Here is a 23,404-nt window from a genome sequence, read left to right on the forward strand (position 1 = left end):
ATGCCTCTCTCCTGCATTCAACTCCTAAGTGCATAGGCTTTCCCAACAATTTCCTGACTAAGAATACACCCTAATGCTTGATTCGATGCATCTGTAGAAGACAAGGGGTTATTTTTAGGAAATATGGTGCGAAATTGAGATAGTGTGTTTCAGTGCACAATATGCCAGCCTCAGGGCAGACGGGGTCGAAGGCTGGCCGGCGCGTTATGCAGGTGACACAGTTTTGCAACGAGCGTCGGTATGTGTGTACGTGCGCGGCAGCCATCAACAGCCAGTACGCAGCATTAGCAGAATTACGCAGGCGCAGGCTGCGTGTGGCGAGGTTGCGTTAGCCAACTCATCGAGAACCTCCTAATAAACATGGCGCCGTGTAACTGGCGGATTCAGCAGCGGTCTGCACTATTTAAGGGCATCAGACGTGGGCGTCGGCATTTGGTTCGACTGATTGGGCGTTCGGTCGCTGTTACGTCATCGTCATCAGTGACGCTGTCCCCGAGGACCAGCCAGCAGAGGGCGTTGCACCGGTGTCGTCACGAGCCGCCGCGTCTGCGGGAGGCGCGCTGGACCGGGCCTCGTGCTGCTAACCTCCTACCGCCTGCGCAGCCGACGACCGAGCACAGCGTCGTGTTCCCCGGGCTGCGTGCATCAGCACGTCTCCACCACGACACGAGTGCTGGGGCTGAGCTACCGGAAAATGTTTTGGAAGAACCAACAATAAAGAAGAAGATTGCTGAAAACAGCCACCTTCTTCTATCCAGCCACGCCCTACAGCCCCGATACGTCTAGGTATTATTGGGAACAATTGAATAGAATGTATCAAAGAAATGGGGAATCAATAGAAGCTTTTGTAGATCGAATTCGAAAAATGAATGTTAATACCTATGAGCTAACGGATTGTGATAGGGTTAATGAAGTCATTCTGCACGAAGCTGAGCAGAGGGCACTAGACGCATTTTTGCGGGGAATACAACCCGAAACCTCCCGCAAGATTAGGATGGAATTCCCTAAGACTCTCAATGAGGCAGTCAGAATCGCTGAGGCGTTAGAGGAAGTTGAAGCAGTAACAAAGACGCGGGACAGGAAAGCAGAGTATAATGCAGAAATAAAATGTTTCAGATGTGGTCAGATGGGACACATTAGATGCGATTGCAAGGAAGCACAGTGCAGGAAACGCAGACGTTGGGGTCATTGGAAGCGTCATTGCAATGGGTCCTGGCAGAAACATGATAGGAAACTGCAAGGTGGGCCTCACCCCCCTCAGTTAAATGGGGCAGGGGGTGGTGTCTACAGTGTGCAACACCCCTGGTAAGGATTAATGCTAGTGCAGAATCAGTGCCAGACTTTTTTCTGACCGGCTTGTTGAGGGGCAGACCGTGCAAATTTTTATTGGATACTGGGTCTCAGGTGTCCGTGGCGAATAGAAATGTACTCGGTAAAGTAGAATTAAAACCACCACGCTGGGCGTTAAGTGGCGTGGGTGGGGGACAGGTGAAGTCACTCAGATCAGTGGTGTTACACTTCCGAGTGAAAATGAGGAACTTCCAAGTGAAGGTAGAAGTTCTTCCAGTTGTTGGCAGCAGCTATGATGTCACACTCGGATTGGATTTCCTGGTTGCGCATCACGCAAAAGTTAACCTAGAATGGTGTACAGTAGAACTGGATGGAATACAATATCGCCTAGGTTCTGTGGCCGAAAAACCATTACTGTCGCAAGGAACCGCCCAGACGTGGGGTGGGCCACCTAAACTACGTACAAGGTCCCTTAGGCTTAACTCATGGGGTACTATATCGAAGGGTGCAGGGAAAATAATCTGGGCAGATGTCGGAGCTATCGTGTCGGTAAATTCGTTGTATGTCGTTGAACATTTGTCTGAGAATGAGCCGCTGCATGAAATGAAGTGTTTTACGCACCGTAGCGTGTCCTACGTGCGGGAGATAGAAGGAAAAAAGGTTGTGCCTGTCAGTATTGATAATTTTGTCCTGTGCAGTTAGCACAGGGTACCGTCATAGCGAATCTGGAGATAATAGGGGAAGATGAACTGGATAAGGGTTTCGCAGCAGATTACACAATTGCGGGAGAGTCTGTCAGCTGGACCGCATTGAGGGGTAAAGTAGCACATTTAGAAGGGCAAGACAGAGAAATCATGGAGAACCTTTCGACGAAATATAAAGAGTTATTTAATTCTCATGGTTCACTGCCTGCCACACCGTTAGTTCAGCATTACATCCCCACTAGGAATGAAGCACCGGTGTATAAACGTCCATATCGTCTTCCAAAAAGTTTACAGCCTGTCATGGAAGAATTTAATAATCAGCAGCTTAGGGATGGGATAATAGAAACCAGTAGTAGTCCCTGGTCCGCTCCTGTCCTAATAGTGGGTAAAAAATCACCTGATGGGGGCAAGGCATATCGTTTTTGTTGTGATTATCGTTTCCTGAATCAAAAAACTGTATCGGATGCATACCCAATTAGATTATATTAGATTAGATTTACTTTCATTCTAAGTGATCTGTAGTGAGGAGGTCCTCCAGGATGTAGGACATGTCAGAAAAACAACAATACATGACAAATATTTACAACTAAAACAAATAAGCTAATGTACCATTCCACAGGTCCCAAGTGGAATGATGTGAAAGAGTCATTTTACAAATACTAATGCACTGAATTTAAAATAAAAAAGTTTTTTATTTATTTATAAAGTAATAAACATGTAATACAAATACATTTACAATGAAAACATTACTGCACTGAAATGGTGCAGAAGTTAGATTGTACTTATATACACACACACACACACACACACACACACACACACACACACAAAAACATACACGCACACACACACACACACACACACACACACACACACACACACACATATGTACAATGAACACATTACTGCACTGAAATTGTGCAGAAGTTATATTGTACTTATGTGTATACCAGGAGATCAAAAAGTCAGTATTAATTAGAAAATTTAATAAACCACGGAATAATGTAGATAGAGGTAAAAATTGAAACAGATGCTTGGAATGACATGGAGTTTTATTAGAACCAAAATGCAGGATGGCGCTCCACCCCATATTGCTAGACACGTGAAAGATCTCTTGCACACGTCGTTTGGTGATGATCATGTTTTTAGCCGCCAATTTCGTCATGCTTGGCCTCCCAGGTCCCCAGACCTCAATCCCTGCGATTATTGGCTTTGGGGTTACCTGAGGTCGCAAGTGTATCGTGACCGACCAGCATCTCTAGGGATGCTGAAAGACAACATTCAACGCCAATGCCTCACCATAACTCTGGACAACATGCTGTTCACAACATTATTCCTCAACCACAGCTACTGTTGCGGAATGATGGTGGACATATTGAGCATTTCCAGTAAACAAGATCATATTTGCTTTGTCTTACTTTGTTATGCTAATTATTGCTATTCTGATCAGATGAAGAGCCATCTGTCAGATATTTTATGAACTTTTGTATTTTTTTGGTTCTAATAATACCCTATGGTTCTAATAATACCCCGTGTCATTCCAAGCATGTGTGTCAATTTGTACCTCTCTATCTACATTATGCCGTGATTTATTCAGTTTTCAAATTTATACTGACTTTTTGATCAGCCAGTATAATATATATATATATATATATACAATATATATATATATATATATATATATATATATATATATATATATATATATATATATACTTACCTTAGGGGGAAAAAAGGACAGCTACACACTCGCACACACACACACACACATACATATCAATCTACACATATACAGACACAGGTAGACATACGTAGTTTTCTGATGACTCAGTTCCGCCTATTTTATTGTGTCCATCCGCACATATGTAATTACATATGTCTGCCTGTGTCTGTATATGTGCGGATGGATATCTGTGTGTGTGTGTGTGCGCGAGTGTATACCCATCATTTATCCGCCTAAGGTAAGTCTTTCCACTCCCGGGATTGGAATGACTCCTTACCCTCTCCCTTAAAATCCACATCCTTTCGTCTTTCCCTCTCCTTCCCACTTTCCCGATGAAGCAACCTTGGGCTGGGAAAGCTTGAAATTTGTGTGTGTGTTTTTTATTGTGTCTATCTACCAGCAGCCAAAAGGGAATACAAACGTCTCAAAAATGAGATCGACAGGAAGTGCAAAATGGTTAGGCAGGGATGGCTAGAGGACAAATGTAACGATGTAGAGGCTTATTTCACCAGGGTTAAAGAGACCTTTGGAGAAAGGAGAACCACTTGCATGAATATCAAGAGCTTTGATGGAAACCCAGATCTAAGCAAAGCAGGGAAAGCAGAAAGGTGGAAGGAGTATACAGGGTGAGTCACCTAACCTTACCGCTGGATATATTTCGTAAACCACATCAAATACTGACGAACCGATTCCACAGACCGAACGTGAGGAGAGGGGCTAGTGTAATTGTTTAATACAAACCATACAAAAATGCACGGAAGTATGTTTTTTAACACAAACCTACGTTTTTTAAATGGAACCACGTTAGTTTTGTTAGCACATCTGAACATATAAACAAATACGTAATCAGTGTCGTTTGTTGCATTGTAAAATGTTAATTACATCCGGAGATATTGTAACCTAAAGTTGACGTTTGAAACCGCCGACGTTCAGTTGCGTGTTGTAACACACACGGGCATAAATTGGCCAGCCCGTTCTCCTGATCTTACACCTCTGGACTTTTTTCTGTGGGGTACGTTAAAGGAGAATGTGTACCGTGATGTGCCTACAACCCCAGAGGATATGAAACAACGTATTGTGTTCCATAGTGCTCAGAGCCATTTGAACAACGTATTGTGGCAGCCTGCGGCGACATTACACCAGATGTACTGCGGCGTGTACGACATTCATTACGCCAGAGATTGTAATTGTGTGCAGCAAATGATGGCCACCACATCGAACATCTATTGGCCTGACATGTCGGGACACACTCTATTCCACTCCGTAATTGAAAACGGAAACCATGTGTGTACGTGTACCTCACCCCTCATGGTAATGTACATGTGCGTCAGTGAAAAAGACCAATAAAAAGGTGTTAGCATGTGGACATAATGTGCTGTTCCAGTCTCTTCTGTGTCTAAGGTCCATCAACGTTCCCTTTGGATCCCTACGTAATTCGATGCTCTCCGATACACACGATCGAACAGCGGAGGAGTGGTACTCGGCACCAACTTTAGGTTACAATATCTCCGGATGTAATTAACATTTTACAATGCAACAAACGGCACTGATTATGTATTTGTTTATATGTTGAGATATGCTAACGAAACTAACGGGGTTCCATTTAAAAAAACCTAGGTTTGTGTTAAAAAACATACTTCCGTGCATTTTTTTATGGTTTGTATTAACCAGTTACACTAGCCCCTCTCCTCACGTTCGGTCTGTGGAATCGATTCGTCAGTATTTGATGTGGTTCACGAAATATATCCAGCGGTAACGTTAGGTGACTCACCCTGTATAGAGGGTCTATACAAGGGCGGTGTACTTGAAGACAATATTATGGAAATGGAAGAGGATGTAGATGAAGATGAAATGGGAGATATGATACTGTGTGAAGTGTTTGACAGACCACTGAAAGACCTACATCGAAACAAGGCCCCCGGAGTGGACAACATTCCATTAGAACTACTGAGAGCCTTGGAAGAGCCAGCCCTGACAAAACTCTACCATCTGGTGAGCAAGATATAGGAGACAGGCGAAATACCCTCAGACTTCAAGAAAAATATAATAATTCCAATCCCAAGGAAAGCAGGTGTTGACAGATGTGAAAATTACCGAACTATAAGTTTAATAAGTCACAGCTGCAAAATACTAACGCAAATTCTTTACAGACGAAAGGAAAAACTGGTAGAAGCCGACCTTGGGGAAGATTAGTTTGGGTTCCGTAGAAATGTTGGAACATGTGAGGCAATACTGACCCTACGACTTATCTTAGAAGAAAGATTAAGGAAAGGCAAACCTACGTTTCTAGCATTTGTAGACTTAGAGAAAGCTTTTGACAATGTTGATTGGAATACTCTCTTTCAAATTCTGAAGGTGACAGTGGTAAAATACAGGGAGCGAAAGGCTATTTTCAATTTGTACAAAAAGCAGATGGCAGTTATAAGAGTCGAGGGGTATGAAAGGGAAGCAGTGGTTGGGAAGGGAGTGAGACGGGGTTGTAGCCTATCCCTGATGTTATTCAATCTATATATTAAGTAAGCAGCAAAGGAAACAAAAGAAAAGTTCGGAGTAGGTATTAAAATCCATGGAGAAGAAATAAAAACTTTGAGGTTCCCCGATGACATTGTAATTCTGTCAGAGACAGCAAAGGACTTGGAAGAGCAGTTGTGAACGGAATGGACAGTGTCTTGAAAGGAGGGTATAAGATGAACATCAACAAAAGCAAAACAAGGATAATGGAATGTAGTCGAATTAGGTCGGGTGATGCTGAGGGAATTAGATTACGAAATGGGACACTTAAAGTACTAAATGAGTTTTGCTATTTGTGGAGCAAAATAACTGATGATGGTCGAAGTACAGAGGATATAAAATGTAGACTGGCAATGGCAAGGAAAGCGCTTCTGAAGAAGAAAAATTTGTTAACATCGAGTATAGATTTAAATGTCAGCAAGTCGTTTCTGAAAGTATTTGTATGGAGTGTAGCCATGTATGGAAGTGAAACGTGGACGATAAATAGTTTAGACAAAAAGAGAATAGACGCTTTCGAAATGTGGTGCTACAGAAGAATGCTGAAGATTAGATGGGTAGATCACATAACTAATTTGGAGGTATTGAATAGAATTGGGGAGAAGAGGAGCTTGTGGCACAACTTGACTAGAAGTAGGGATCGGTTGGCAGGACATGTTCTGAGACATCGAGAGCTCACCAATTTAGTATTGGAGGGCAGCGTGGAGGGTAAAAACCGTGGAGGGAGACCAAGAGATGAATAGACTAAGCAGATTCAGAAGGATGTAGGCTGCAGCAGGTACTGGAAGATGAAGCAGCTTGCACAGGATAGAGTAGCATGGAGAGCTGCATCAAACCAGTCTCAGGACTGAAGACTACAACAACAACAACAGCGCCTACCAGCGCTCTCTCGTTTGGTAAGTCACAGCATCTTTGTTTTTTATTTATATTTTTCCCATGTGGAATGTTTATATATATATATATATATATATATATATATATATATATATATATATATGTTGTTGTTGTGGTCTTCAGTCCTGAGACTGGTTTGATGCAGCTCTCCATGCTACTCTATCCTGTGCAAGCTTTTTCATCTCCCAGTACCTACTGCAACCTACATCCTTCTGAATCTGCTTAGTGTATTCATCTCTTGGTCTCCCTCTACGATTTTTACCCTCCACGCTGCCCTCCAATACTAAATTGGTGATCCCTTGATGCCTCAGAACATGTCCTACCAACCGATCCCTTCTTCTGGTCAAGTTGTGCCACAAACTTCTCTTCTCCCCAATCCTATTCAATACTTCCTCATTAGTTATGTGATCTACCCATCTAATCTTCAGCATTCTTCTGTAGCACCACATTTCGAAAGCTTCTATTCTCTTCTTGTCCAAACTATTTATCGTCCATGTTTCACTTCCATACATGGCTACACTCCATACGAATACTTTCAGAAATGACTTCCTGACACTTAAATCAATACTGGATGTTAACAAATTTCTCTTCTTCAGAAACGCTTTCCTTGCCATTGCCAGCCTACATTTTATATCCTCTCTACTTCGACCATCATCAGTTATTTTGCTCCCCAAATAGCAAAACTCCTTTACTACTTTAAGTGCCTCATTTCCTAATCTAATTCCCTCAGCATCACCCGACTTAACTCGACTACATTCCATTATCCTTGTTTTGCTTTTGTTGATGTTCATCTTATATCCTCCTTTCAAGACACTGTCCATTCCATTCAACTGCTCTTCCAAGTCCTTTGCTGTCTCTGACAGAATTACAATGTCATCGGCGAACCTCAAAGTTTTTATTTCTTCTCCATGAATTTTAATACCTACTCCGAATTTTTCTTTTGTTTCCTTTACTGCTTGCTCAATATACAGATTGAACAACATCGGGGAGAGGCTACAACCCTGTCTTACTCCCTTCCGAACCACTGCTTCCCTTTCATGTCCCTCGACTCTTATAACAGCCATCTGGTTTCTGTACAAATTGTAAATAGCCTTTCGCTCCCTGTATTTTACCCCTGCCACCTTTAGAATTTGAAAGAGAGTATTCCAGTCAACATTGTCAAAAGCTTTCTCTAAGTCTACAAATGCTAGAAACGTAGGTTTGCCTTTCCTTAATCTTTCTTCTAAGATAAGTCGTAAGGTCAGTATTGCCTCACGTGTTCCAGTGTTTCTACGGAATCCAAACTGATCTTCCCCGAGGTTGGCTTCTACTAGTTTTTCCATTCGTCTGTAAAGAATTCGTGTTAGTATTTTGCAGCTGTGACTTATTAAGCTGATAGTTCGGTAATTTTCACATCTGTCAACACCTGCTTTCTTTGGGATTGGAATTATTATATTCTTCTTGAAGTCTGAGGGTATTTCGCCTGTTTCATACATCTTGCTCACCAGATGGTAGAGTTTTGTCAGGACTGGCTCTCCCACGGCCATCAGTAGTTCCAATGGAATATTGTCTACTCCGGGGGCCTTGTTTCGACTCAGGTCTTTCAGTGCTCTGTCAAACTCTTCACGCAGTATCATATCTCCCATTTCATCTTCATCTACATCCTCTTCCATTTCCATAATATTGCCCTCAAGTACATCGCCCTTGTATAGACCCTCTATATACTCCTTCCACCTTTCTGCTTTCCCTTCTTTGCTTAGAACTGGGTTTCCATCTGAGCTCTTGATATTCATACAAGTCGTTCTCTTATCTCCAAAGGTCTCTTTAATTTTCCTGTAGGCGGTATCTATCTTACCCCTAATGAGATAGGCCTCTACATCCTTACATTTGTCCTCTAGCCATCCCTGCTTAGCCATTTTGCACTTCCTGTCGATCTCATTTTTGAGACGTTTGTATTCCTTTTTGCCTGTTTCACTTACTGCATTTTTATATTTTCTCCTTTCATCAATTAAATTCAATATTTCTTCTGTTACCCAAGGATTTCTACTAGCCCTCGTCTTTTTACCTACTTGATCCTCTGCTGCCTTCACTACTTCATCTTTCAAAGCTACCCATTCTTCTTCTACTGTATTTCTTTCCCCCATTCCTGTCAATTGCTCCCTTATGCTCTCCCTGAATCTCTGTACAACCTCTGGTTCTTTTAGTTTATCCAGGTCCCATCTCCTTAAATTCCCACCTTTTTGCAGTTTCTTCAGTTTTAATCTACAGGTCATAACCAATAGATTGTGGTCAGAGTCCACATCTGCCCCTGGAAATGTCTTACAATTTAAAACCTGGTTCCTAAATCTCTGTCTTACCATTATATAATCTATCTGATACCTTTTAGTATCTCCAGGGTTCTTCCATGTATACAACCTTCTTTCATGATTCTTAAACCAAGTGTTAGTTATGATTTTGTTGTGCTCTGTGCAAAATTCTACCAGACGGCTTCCTCTTTCATTTCTGTCCCCCAATCCATATTCACCTACTATGTTTCCTTCTCTCCCTTTTCCTACACTCGAATTCCAGTCACCCATGACTATTAAATTTTCGTCTCCCTTCACAATCTGAATAATTTCTTTTATTTCATCATACATTTCTTCAATTTCTTCGTCATCTGCAGAGCTAGTTGGCATATAAACTTGTACTACTGTAGTAGGCATGGGCTTCGTGTCTATCTTGGCCACAATAATGCGTTCACTATGCTGTTTGTAGTAGCTTACCCGCATTCCTATTTTCCTATTCATTATTAAACCTACTCCTGCATTCCCCCTATTTGATTTTGTGTTTATAACCCTGTAGTCACCTGACCAGAAGTCTTGTTCCTCCTGCCACCGAACTTCACTAATTCCCACTATATCTAACTTCAACCTATCCATTTCCCTTTTTAAATTTTCTAACCTACCTGCCCGATTAAGGGATCTGACATTCCACGCTCCGATCCGTAGAACGCCAGTTTTCTTTCTCCTGATAACGACATCCTCTTGAGCAGTCCCCGCCCGGAGATCCGAATGGGGGACTATTTTACCTCCGGAATATTTTACCCAAGAGGACGCCATCATCATGTAATCATACAATAAAGCTGCATGCCCTCGGGAAAAATTACGGCTGTAGTTTCCCCTTGCTTTCAGCCGTTCGCAGTACCAGCACAGCAAGGCCGTTTTGGTTATTGTTACAAGGCCAGATCAGTCAATAATCCAGACTGTTGCCCTTGCAACTACTGAAAAGGCTGCTGCCCCTCTTCAGGAACCACACGTTTGTCTGGCCTCTCAACAGATACCCCTCCGTTGTGGTTGCACCTACGGTACGGCTATCTGTATCGCTGAGGCACGCAAGCCTCCCCACCAACGGCAAGGTCCATGGTTCATGGGGGGATATATATATATATATATATATATATATATATATACATATATAAGTTTTACGGGCACAAAAACGTGCAGTAAGAGTTATATGTGGTGTGAACTCAAGAACACCCTGCAGAAGCCTGTTTGGGGAACTAGGGATGCCGACTACTGCTTCCCCTTATATATATATATATATATATATATATATATATATATATATATATATATATATATATATATATAAATCAGTTGGTTTTATCAATGGAGTAGAAGGAGTTGGCCACCAATAAATCCTTTAGGCTTCTCTTAAACTGAATTTCATTGGTTGTTGAGCTTTTTATGGCTGCTGGCAAGTTACTGAAAATGTGTGTTCCTGAATAATGCACACCTTTATGTACAAGACTAAGTGACTTTAAATCCTAATAAAGATTATTATTATTTCTAGTATTGATCCCATGAATTGAGCTGTTGGTTTTAAAAAGTGATATATTTTAGTGACAAATTTCATCAAGGAATAAATATAAGGGGAAGCAGTAGTTGGCATCCCTAGGTCCCTAAACAGGCTTCTGCAGGGTGTTCTTGAGTTCACACCACATATAACTCTTACTGCACGTTTTTGTGCCCGTAAAACTTTTGCTTGGCTTGATGAGTTACCCCAAAAAATAATCCCATATGGCGTTATAGAATGAAAGTAAGCATAGTATGCCAGGTTTTTCACTTTTATATCCCCCATGTCTGACACAATTCGCATTGCAAATAGAGATTTGTTAAGACGCTTCAGCAGTTCTGTGGTGTGCTCCTACCAGTTGAATTTATTATCAAGCTGTAATCCCACGAATTTAACACTGTCCACTTCTTCTATCTTCATCTTATGTTAGACATATACTCATGGGACACCCCTTACGTGTTCTGTACTGCATGTAGTGTGTTTTTTCAACATTTAGCGACAAAGAATTGGCTAGGAACCAGTGATAAATGTCCACAAATATTTTATTGTCTGATCTTTCTAAGACTACACTTGATTTGCTATTTATTGCAATGTTTTTATCATCAGCAAACAAAACGAACTTGCCATCTAGTAATGTTACTGATGAAACATCATTGATATACACAAGAAAATGTAAGGGCCCAAAAATGGAACCTTGTGGGACCCCACATGTAATTAGTTCCCAGGTGGATGACGCCTAATATCTTGATACATGTCTCTTTCCTAATAACACCCTTTGTTTCCTGCCAGAAATATAAGATTTGAACTATTTTGCACCATTTCCTGTTACACTATAATATTCTAATTTACTTAAAAGGATATTGTGATTTACACAGTCAAATGCATTTGACAGATCACAAAATATACGAGTTGGCTGCAATTTTTTGTCTAATGAATTAAGCACATTTTTTTAACTGTAAGTGTAGATAGCCTTCTCAATATCAGAACGCTTTAGAAATTCAAACTGTGACTTTGACAGAATGTTATTTGAGTTAAGATGGTTATAAAGCCTGTTGTACATTACTTTTTCTAAAATTTTTGAGAATGCTGGCAACAGTGAAATTTCATGCTATTTCTTTATCTCACTTCTTAATCAGTGGCTTAACTTCGGCATATTTCAACCATTCAGGAAATATTCCACTGATAAACCACTTGTTACACAGATAGCTTAATATGTTTCTTAGCTCAGAATCACATTTTTAATTAACTTTGTTGATATTTCATCATACCCACTAGATGTTTTTGATTTTACAGATTTTATGATGGACATTATTTCTGCTTGGAGAGTAGGGGCAAATTCATATTATGGAAGTTACTTAAAATGTCTGGTCTGAAGTATTCCATAGCAGCATCTGCCGAACCTGACAACCCCATCTTTTCAGTAACAGTTATAAAATGTTTGTTAAAAAGTTCTGCAACACTATACACATGTGTCACCAATGCATCATTTACTCTTAATGCTATTTGTTCCTCTTCATGTCTGGTTCTACCAGTCTCCTCCTTCGCTATATCCCATATTGCCTTTATTTTGTTACCTGATATGACTATCTTTTCCTTGTAATATATTTGATTTGATGTCCATATTACAGTCTTTAATATTTTGCAGTATTTCTCGTAATGTGCTATAGCATCAACATCAGAGCTGTTTTGGATTGACAGATACAGTTTTCTTTTCTTCTTTTTTTTTACAAGATGCCGCTATACCTTGAGTAATCCATGACTTCTTTGTAGACTTTGCTCTAACCTTGGTAAGTTTTGGGGGAAAACAGTGTTAGAATAAGGTAAGCACTTTATTAGCAAGAGTGTTATATTTTTCATTCATGCCATGAGCACTGTAAACATCAGTCCAGTGAATGTCTCTGAGGAGTGTCCTAAAATAATCAATTTTGGCTTATTGATTACCGTCTTGAGTTCAGATTTAACAGATTTTATATCCTGTTCAGTATTAAAATTTAACAGAAGGAACTGCATTTCATGGTCTGAGAGACCATTGACTATTGGTTTTGTAATATAATTTTGTTCATTGGACTTTTCTATAAAGGTATTATCAATGGCTGTTTGTGAGCAATTGGCTACCCTTGTGGGGAACCTTAAAGTGGGAATTAAATTGAATGATAATGTTACTAACTCAGATAAGTTATTATTGGGAGAGTCTTTAAAGAACTCTACATTGAAACCACCAGCAACCACTATTTCTTTGTTTTTGGTTGTTAAATGGGCCAGTACAGCTTCAAGGTGGTTTACAAACAGATTAAAGTTACCTGCAGGTGCTCGATATACATTTAATAATATGAAGGATTTTTTGTGAATTCTACTTCTGTTGCACATGCTTCCATATGCTGTTCCAGTCAAAATTTATGAATGTCTGTGTTCTTAAATTTATGACACTTCCTGATCAATGTGGCAACTCCTCCTTTCTCAATTTCTCATCTACAAAAGTGAGATGCTAACCTAAACCCTGCAACACTTAAAAGTTCTATACCAGTGGTCACATGATGTTCAGAGAGGCAGATTATGTCATCTGGGTTTGAAGACTGTAATTCATCTATGCAGATAGTTAATTCATTAATTTTATTTCTCAGTTCTCGACTATTTTGATGCTATAAAGATAGCGGACATTTCATAATGACTGAGTTAAAATTGGGTAGAGTTAAAATATCCGTTGACTGTTGAAAATTCTTAACCAATAGCTGTTTATGCTAATGTAATAAGCTAGAATTATGTTTTTTGGTTTCTTTCTCAAACTGAAGGTTTGTCTCAGTTCTAACCTCTCTTAAAATTTGCTTTCTTTCTGTTCTCCCTGCCCTAAAAAGGGTCTTTTCTGAACCCTATAACCACTGGTATTTTACCACTCATGACAGTGCCTCGCCCCTTTAACTTTCCTGCTATTTCCCCAGCCAATTTACCCTTCCCCTTCCTGTTGAGGTGAAGGTCATGCCTAGTATAATCCCACCTATTGAGAGAATCATCAGGAACCACACCAATGTGTGACCCTGCACCCGACATAAGCAGCCGTTCCAGCTCCAAATTAACTCTCTTGACAAAAGAGTTCAAATGAGGTCAGTGATGGCACCCAAGAAAAGATACAAACTCAACACTAGTATGCTTCGATGCTGATGCAATCTTATCCGGGTCACACTCTATACTGTACTCAGGATCTCTGTCAATACTGTTACCTGCCCCACCCATTATAACCACGGTGTCTTCCTTAGTGAAATCTTTGCAAAGTGCCCCTAAATCCTCTGTCACCTGCTCCACACCAGTACTGTTTAAAAACATTGGTGACCTGGTATTCTGATCCTAGTTCATCCTGTAAAAGTTGGCCAACACCTCTTCCATGGGAACTACCTAACAACAACACTTTCTTTCTCTTTACTTATTTCCCTACATTCTCATTTTTCAATTTGCTGTACCCTGTCTACACCTGCAACTGCTTGAGGCTCACCAGCTTCTAACTGAAGCAACAGGTCAAATCTATTTTCCACATTCACCACGAAGCTGTCAGACAAAGTTCTAGGCCTGTTCCTCCTGTTGCCTGTTGCCACTTCCCACCTCTCTTTACCCTTCTCCCTCCTTAACCTGTCAAGATCACCCCTGGCCTTGTCTAACTCAGCCTTAAGGGCGGCAATTTTCCCCTCCTGTTCTAGCATCTTCCTATCTCTACTAGAAATCCTACAAAACCACTGATGAGTCTCACATACTTCGCCTATTCCCACGCCACTGCAGTCACCCACATGGGAAAAACTACAGCACCCATCACACCAAAGCCCCGACCTAACAATTCTACGGCAAGTCAAGCACTTTTCGCTCATGATAAACGTAATAGTTTATTAAGAATAAGTAAGTTAAATTACAGATAAACACGAAAATATGGTTCCACAAATTTGGCCTATACGCAACTGAGTGTAAATAAAAACAACAGTGCAAAGTTTCTAAAACAACAATTTAAACTTTACGCTACTTTCCGGAAATGCTAGTTAAATAATGAAGAGGTACGCTAAGTTAAATTGCTGGAGAGAGCAAGGAAAAACTAAACGAAATTCTATAGATTTACTGCAGCAAAACGTAAACAGAAAATACGACTGTACGATCTTTTCGCGTTTTGTGCTATATTACGTAGAGAAAAATGAAACCTTTAATGGTACACTTATAAGGCACACTAATACACCTATTTACCACGTAATCGGTACTAAACTATATGTTTTATAATCTACAATGACTTATCTTTACGAGAACACCAAAACTCGCGCTAGTCACCTAGCTGCAGGGCTTCCAACCTCCCTAATATCACTGAAACTGGATAATTTGGATCAGTGTCGGTACTTCACGACCTTGCATTTTCGAAGCGGGTACCACCAGTTGGAGGTCGCCCCGGAAGACCGACCGAAGATAGCTTTTTCAACACCTACGGGTCGTTTTCAGTATCGGCGAATGCCTTTTGGACTCAAAAATGCTCCGGCAACCTTCCAACGGTTACTAGATAGTGTGTTACGAGGGCTGAAACCTGATCAGTGTATGGTATATTTGGAGGACATAATTGTTTTCTCAAAGGACGTGCAAGAACACGTGCACCATTTGCGCGAATTTTTCGATCTTCTGAAAGCAGCGCGGTTAACTCTTCATATGGAAAAATGTCATTTTTTGTTGCAAGAAGTTCGTTATTTAGGTCATATTGTAGGACAGGAGGGTGTCCACACGGATCCAAAACTTGTAGAGGCGGTAATGAATTTTCCGACACCTACAAAAGTAAAAGAGCTGCAGTCTTATTTAGGTCTCGCCAATTTTTACAGGAGATATATTCCAAAATTTGTGGAAATTGCAAGACCCCTCATGCAGTTGTTGAAGAAGGGGGCAAAATTTCACTGGTCAGCAGAATACGAAGGGGCTTTTCAAAAGTTAAAAAATTTGTTAACATCTATCCTGGTTTTGGCTTTTCCAGATTTTAGTAAACAGTTTATATTATCTTGTGGCTCTAGCAATTTTGCTTTGGGTATTGTATTATCTCAGGAAATAGATGGGCAGGAACAGCCAATAGCATATGCTTCCAGACAGCTAAACAATGCAGAAAAAATTACTCAACAAGGAGTTATTGGCATTAATTTTCGGAACAACCTATTTCCAGAGTTATTTGTATGTACGACGTTTCAAGGTGATTACTGACCATGCAGCACTTAAGTGGTTGTTAGGGCTTAAAGACCAAACGAGTAAATTAACTTCGTGGGCTTTGAATCTTAGTGAGTACGATTTTCAAGCGATTCATCGAGCGGGTAAATCGCACGGAAACGCTAATGGTCTGAGTCGTAAAGTATGCGCCATGGAATGCACAGGAATAAATGAGAACAAATGGGTGGAGGCACAAACCACCGACACAGATTGTCAACGATTTACCTCGCAGCGACAGTTCATCGTGGAAGACGGGATATTGTACCATAAAACTAGGAACGGTCCACGCAAAGTCGTACCAGAAAAATTGCGAAGCGAAATTTTAAGGCAACCACATAATTCAATGTCTTCTGGTCATTCGGGTCGAAGAGCAACAGAAAGGAGGGTAGCACAGAGTTATTGGTGGTCAACGCGTAGGCAAGATGTCGAGCAGTACATAAAGAATTGCATTCCATGTGCTCAATGGGCAGAATTGAGCCATCAGAAAATTGTGTTGCAATGACTACTGGAAGTGGATAGACCTCTCCAATTACTTGGCGTAGACGTCTTGGGACCGTTTGTGCAAATACCAGCGGGTAATCGCTATGTTTTAACAATAATAGATCAGTTTTCGCGCTATATGTCTATGACAGCTATTCTGGACTAGCGAGCCGAAACAGTGGCTCACGCCTTGGTAAATTAATGGATATTGAAATTCGGAACACCTGAAACTATAATTACAGATCAAGGGCCAAACTTAATGTCCGACTTGATGAACCAGTTATGCAAGTTGTTGCATGTAAAGAAATTGAGATCAAGCGCGTTACACCCGCAGGCTAATCGTCGGACCGAGAGAGTTCATCGTAAAATAGCTAACCGTTAAGTTACTATGTAAATTCTCAACACAACAATTGGGATGCCCTATTGGCGTTTGTAACCGCGGCATACAACTCAAAAGTGCATGAAAGTACAGGATTGCCTCCGTATGAAGTACTGTTCGGTCAGAAGATGCCATCTCCATTTGAATTGCTCAAGACCCCACCAGGAACCGTTATTTCGGCTGTTAAGGTTTTATCCACAAAGTTGAAAACAATCTGGCGGCAGGTGAAAAAAATGAACACTAAAGCATTAGTGAGACAGGACAAAGTTCACAATATGAAGGCGGCTTTACCCAAATATCATGTAGGACAATGGGTGATGATGACTAATCCGTATGTGCCAAAAGGCAAAACGAAATAATTTGTATCCCATTATCAAGGTCCCTTCCAGGTGATCGAGATGACATTGCCAGTGAATGTAAAATTACAGCTTCCAACTCGCCCTACTATTGTGCATGTGAGCCGAATTAGGCCTTTCAAGAGGAATTTTGAGGAACTTCCATCATTGTCTGGAGTAACGTCTAGTGGAGAGAAAGAAGAATCTAAGAAAAAGAAAAAGGAAGGAGCAGATAAACAAGAGAACCAAGTTAATTGTGGAAGCGATCAAACATGCTATTATGCTCTTAGGCCATGCGTAAAAAGGAAGAGCTGATGTGAGTCGTTTTTATTTTGTTTCTCAGGAGGCATGACGTTCTGGTAAGACCAGCAGTTCCAGCATCATGGGTTGCACTGAAGAGGGAAGAGGGGAGGTGTGCACTATCTATCAGCATAGTTATTCTGTTTTGCTGTTGCAACTTGGCTGAAGACTTGAAGGTACGTCCTATATCAAGTGGCGGTTTGTTCTCGCGACAAGGGGGCGTAATTATGTCCTGACATCAATGGACCTTAAGGGTGGACTGTAATATTTGGGTGGTTGAAGACGAAATCCGTAAATCAGAGGATACATTTCATGAACTTCATTCCATGGTGGCTAATCAGTCAAGGTTTAATGACACACAGGGGGAATATCAGCTACTACGATCAGCTTTTGCACGCTTATGAGCTCAGTTGCGGCAAACTGTAGCGTTAATCCCGCACGTCCATAGGAAAAAGAGGATGGTTAGACGCAGGTGGACGTATCCTAAAAACTGTTTTTGAGACCGCTGACGTGGAAGATATTAAAAGTATTAATGAAACGCTACGGCAGGTACAGGATAATGTGAATAGCAACCAGGGAATGCTAGGTCTTCACACAACCCAATTAGAGAGTTTGGAGAAAGATGTAGTTAATAATACGCGCCAATTGCGAGCTTTGGCCGCGCCCTTGATGTCCCACATGAAGGCCACAGCCGACACAACCAATCACGCCTTGGGTACAATCAAGTACCGGTTGGATAACATCGATTCACAGCTGATAATTGCTAAGCTACTCTGTTTTCTTGCTGACAGTATTATGGAAGCACGCATAGAAGCCACGGAACTACAGGAGGCTTTGTTGCACGCAATGCACGGGCACCTAACCCTGGTACTGTTACCTTCGGAACACCTTTGGGAAGGATTACAGAAACTTCAATCGGAATTGCCTGCATCCCTGGAGCTACTGACGACATTAACAGACGAACACTTATCTCTGTACTACAAAATGGCCTCTGTTACCAGTACGTAGACGGGTACCCTGCTGAGAATTCATATCATAAAACCATTAACATGTAAGGATTGTAAATTTGAATGTTACGCCTTGCATATGTATCCAGTCAAGTGGGAAATTTTGCAGAAATTCGTACAATTAAACGTACAGGAAATACTGTTAGTGGCATATAACAGACAAGCTCATGCGTTCCTCGCTGCACAAGACTTGCTGCGTTGTAGAACAGGTCCAGTTACCATCTGCCCCGCAGAATTGTTACACACTGTTCCCAAATCTTGTGAGTATTCTCTATTCCACACTCAAGAACCAGTCGCAGAGTGCCCTAAGGAAATTATAGCTGGCACGGTGCAGTTCTTTCAGCAAGTGGGTCCACATTGGGTATTTTCAGTAATGGAAAACACAGTCGTTATTTGTGTTTGTTATGAGCAGGGTAAGTACGCAAAGGATAGAATTGCAGGGGCAGGGACTCTTAATTAACGGCACACAGTGTGACATTTCAGGGCCAATTTTCCGTTTACCAGCCGTGATTACTGGAGCTACAATCATGAACATAACATGCACATCGATCTATGTACCCGACCAACCAGGATGGACATATAACTATGCAACATCTTTTTCAACGATTGCATGGGTACCGTAATGAGCGTAAGCAATGCTTACTAGTTATTGGGTCATCAACCACCGCCACCTGTATTTTTATCTTTGTCTTAGGAGTAGTGTACTATCTGCTCAAGTGGAAGGTAACCCAAATCCCACCCCTTCCAACCTTTAACCTAAGGGTCCAAGCAAAATCACTGAACAGTTGTGAGGAACTGCATCAGAACACTAGTAATGTTTATGAACAAAGATCGCTTCTCGGCCTTTTGGCTAAGATCAAAGTGTAGCTTTTATTCTCCTGTTTCAGGTCCGCGACCTGAACAATGGAGCTTGTGGTGACGCTGCCGGCGGAGGTCTTCCGCTGCCGGATCTGCTTCGTCACCAAGGCTGCCGGGAGACCAACTTTTGGCGAGTACAAGGACCACTCGGCCCTTCTCCGCCACTACAGGAGGCTGCACGACCCGGAAACGGTTCCCGTTTTCGAGTGTCAGTTTTGCGGCCGACGCGACCCGCGGCTGAAGACGCTGCGGCTACACCAGCGGCTCTGCAATGCAGATTCCGCAACCCCCGGCGCTGCCAGTCGGGGGAGAGTGAGTATGGGACACGATGCCGTGTCTGGCTCTCTGGGGCACCCAGAGAGGTCAGCCGGCGGGAGGTCACAGGCGAGGGCCCCCGAAGCTAGTAGGACAGGCCCTTCGTCCTTAGTTAGTGCTGGGCGAAAGCCACAGGCGAAAGCGGCTCGGGAAGTTAGTACCATAGGCCGCCTAGCCTTAGATAATAGAGAGGGGCTATGGCCACAGCCCAGTCCGGTCCCCGAAGCTAGTAGGACAGACCGGCTGGACTTAGGATTAACATACGCGGCGGTCCTGACCCGCAGCAGCGTGGTGGGCTCACAGGCTGCCTTGCCCTCACCCTGTGTGAGTGTGCAGGCGTCTGCGACGCCCAGGACGGCGGTGGTTGCCACCCCCGCGTCGTGTGTACTCTGTGTGCGCACGCCGAGGAGGTCTGGCATCCCCCTGCCGACACGCTCCGCGACGTCAACCGCGTCGCCACGAGTGCCGAGCGCAAGTTCGGGAGGTGAAGGCAGCCCGCTGCCGACGCCTGCCGCCGAACGCGTCGCTCCGGCCAGAGGCGCAGTGTCCGACAAAGGCCGCGGCTCGCCGCTGCCCGCGCCGGCCATTGCACCCAGTGGCGTACGCTGGCCACGTCGTGCGGCTGCCGCAGGCGCCTCCCGCCCGCCATCTGTCGGGAGCGTGGGTACCGGCCTGGGACTGCCGCCCGCATTCGCTACGCCGCCAACAGGTGGCTCTGCGGTGCGGGCGAACAGTGGCAGGCAGGCTGCCTCGCTCGCCGCGACCGTTGGTGTTGTCATTCACGGCGCAGCCGCGCCGCCGGTTGACGCACCAAAGGCCGCGCGCCCGGCGGATGCACCGGATGGTGTGGTGCTTGTGCGGTCGCAGACGTACACGCGCCGCGTTTCCTCTGCCCTGCCGGCGGTTACGTCGAGTGACGCCCGTCACTCCGTCTCCGCTCAGGCAGGGAGTGCTACTAATCAGAAAGCTCCTGTTACAGATAACGAGTGGCACGTAGTCACCCCACGGAGGGACAGACGCCGTGCTGCAGGACGCAGACCACCGCCCCCGGACCGACGGCGCATCATACCGCCCAGTCCGCGTAACAGCGGCCCGGCGCGAGCCAACGCGCCTGGGCGGCCGGCGCGAGCTACACATCGTGTATCTCGCGCCGGCGGCAGGGCGCGGGCGACCGCTGGGCCATCTGTTGGCGGCGCGGCGAACAACAGCCGCGGTGCGCTGGGCCCGAGCGCCAGGCCGGCGCGAGTTACACCTCGAGACGCCCGGCCGGCGCGGGCTACACCGGCCACCCCTACGACCACTGCGCCATCTGGTAGCGATCGTCGGGCACCCAGTCCGCGTGCGTGTCTTTCTCCTCCCTAGGCTTGACTTTGTCATGCGGGGCGGAGCGGTACGCAAGGGGCCGCTATCTGCACTCGACAAGGCAGTGAAAGCGGCTGTCAAATCTTGGCTGTTCCTCCCACAGCGTGCGTCCACCGAACAGCTGTACCTCGCGCTGGGAGAGGGAGGATGCGGCCTGACGCCGCTCGCGGACGCTGCGGACATCTCGACGATCGTCCACGGCTTCCGCATGCTGCACTGCGACGACGCCACCGTCCGAGACATCGCCTGGGCCACACTAACTACGGCCGCGCGCCGCCGACTGGGGAGGGAGCCGAGTCGTTCCGACTTGGCCACCTACCTTAGTGGCAGCACTGAGGGTGACTTCGCACGCGACGGAGGTGACATCCAGTCACTGTGGACGCGCGTCAGGAACGCCACAAGGCGCCTAGCGCCGCGTGGCGTCACCTGGCGCTGGAGTGAGCTGCTTTCTGAGTTGCAGGTGGAGGTCGGCGGCCGACCCGCCATCGCTGACGACGCGGAACACGGCGGCATCGGAGGGGTGACGCAGCCGGCCACGGAGGGGGCGGCGCCTGGGACTACACGACACCTCGAAGATGGCGGCGATGCACCGCAACTCGATGATGACAGCGTGGGACGCACCGCCAACACTGGCGTCGAGCATGTCCGGGTGGGAGGGGGCGCCAAACGGCTCCTCTCGCGGACGCTCCGCGAGTGTCTGAGGCAGCGCCTGCGCCACATCCTACTCAGGAAACCGGACCAGGGGAAGGTGTTCGAGTGTACCAGGGAGTCCACAGCGTCCAACCACTTCATAGCGGGAGGCAAATACACCCGCTTCGCAGACTGGCGCTTTATCCATCGCGCCAGGCTCGGAGTCGTGCCTCTGAACGGTTGTCGCCGCTTTGATGGGCGGGCAAACAACAACAAAGCCTGCCGACGCTGTGGCCACAACAACGAGACGCTCCCGCACGTGATTAACGCGTGCATGGTGCACTCAGCAGCCCTGCAGTATCGCCACAACGCGGTCCTCAACCGCCTCGCGACAGCAGTCGCTGGGCGGCCAAGAAGAGGAAACACTGCTGTTCCTGACATCAGGATCAACCAAGCCGTCATAGGGGACAGCAGTGGGCTGCGTCCGGACCTCGTAATAACCGACGAGGCCGCGAAGTCTGTGACCATCGTCGATGTGACGATCCCCTTTGAAAATAGGCGGATTGCGCTCGACAACGCTCGGCAACTGAAGAGGATAAAGTACGCCGACGTTGCGCGCGGATTAGCCGCTCGCGGCTATTCTGTCACTGTCGACGCCCTGGTTGTCGGCAGTCTGGGGGCGTGGGACCGCCAGAACGATGCAGTGCTTCGGCACCTAGGCATCGCTAGCCGCTACTGCCAACTGATGCGGCGGCTGATGGTGTCTGACACCATCAAGTGGTCCCGCGACATTTACGTGGAACACATTACTGGCCACCGCCAGTATGTGTCCCCCTAGACTGTGGCATGCTCTGACGTCAGGCTGCGAGACCCTCGAGACTGCAGTCGTCGGAGAACTTCGAGGTCGGTGCCTTCGTGACGTCGGCGTCGAGATTCTCCTCCACGACGCGGGACCGCGGCGCTACACCATCTTCGCGCCGCACTGCAGCAGTGCCGAGTCAGTAGCGGTGCGTGCGGTGCTGCCTGGTGCCCCTCCCTCCGTGGTGTCCGCCGAATATGGCCCCCACCTCGGTTGGCGCGGTGCTAGGCGGCGCCAAACGTGTGCCTACTGCCCGGCAGTCTCCAGCCAGCGTGGGAAGCAACGCCCTCCTGCCACGACACCCCGGTGACGTCTGCCGCAAGGCGGACAGAGGGGAGGAGTCCGGCTGTGTGTGACCCGCCTGCGTGCGTGGCACACCAGCCGCTGGCAGCCGTGCATGTGCAGTGTGCTGTCAGGGCATGGAGAAGAATGCAATAAACAAAATAGATCCCAAACTAGTTCCAAACTTTCCCCGGTCTGAAATATCTAAGGCCGCGCCTATCGCGGGATTAATCTTAAGGTAATATACTTAAGCACCCGCGCCTAACGCGGTCTTCCAATATTTAAGTAGTGGGCTTAACCCACGAATTAGAATAAGATTCAACTATTTAAGTGCGGTTAGAACCGTCTACTATATATTTTAACTTAAATTTTCATTAAATTTGTAAAACTCGATTTATGTAGAGTCATGGATATTTTTCTTAAATTTATACTTCTTAAAACTGTAACTAAGAATTATCTCTGG

General features: G+C 44.8%; 2 protein-coding genes across 2 annotated transcripts; both read left to right on the top strand.

The window, feature by feature from the left end:
• The first annotated feature begins 19,538 nt into the window (after window positions 1–19,538).
• LOC124550896 (mucin-5AC-like) lies at window positions 19,539–21,170 on the top strand. Its single transcript, XM_047125673.1, has one exon. It carries the CDS (start codon window positions 19,539–19,541, stop codon window positions 21,168–21,170), a length of 1,632 nt encoding a protein of 543 aa, XP_046981629.1.
• A 13-nt stretch (window positions 21,171–21,183) lies between these two features.
• On the top strand, window positions 21,184–22,638 carry LOC124551177. Its single transcript, XM_047126166.1, has one exon. The coding sequence runs from the start codon at window positions 21,184–21,186 to the stop codon at window positions 22,636–22,638; it is 1,455 nt and encodes a 484-aa protein (XP_046982122.1).
• The last annotated feature ends 766 nt before the right edge of the window (window positions 22,639–23,404 follow it).

This window comes from Schistocerca americana, chromosome 9, assembly GCF_021461395.2.
Source record: "Schistocerca americana isolate TAMUIC-IGC-003095 chromosome 9, iqSchAmer2.1, whole genome shotgun sequence".
NCBI classification, from domain to species: Eukaryota; Metazoa; Arthropoda; class Insecta; order Orthoptera; family Acrididae; genus Schistocerca; species Schistocerca americana.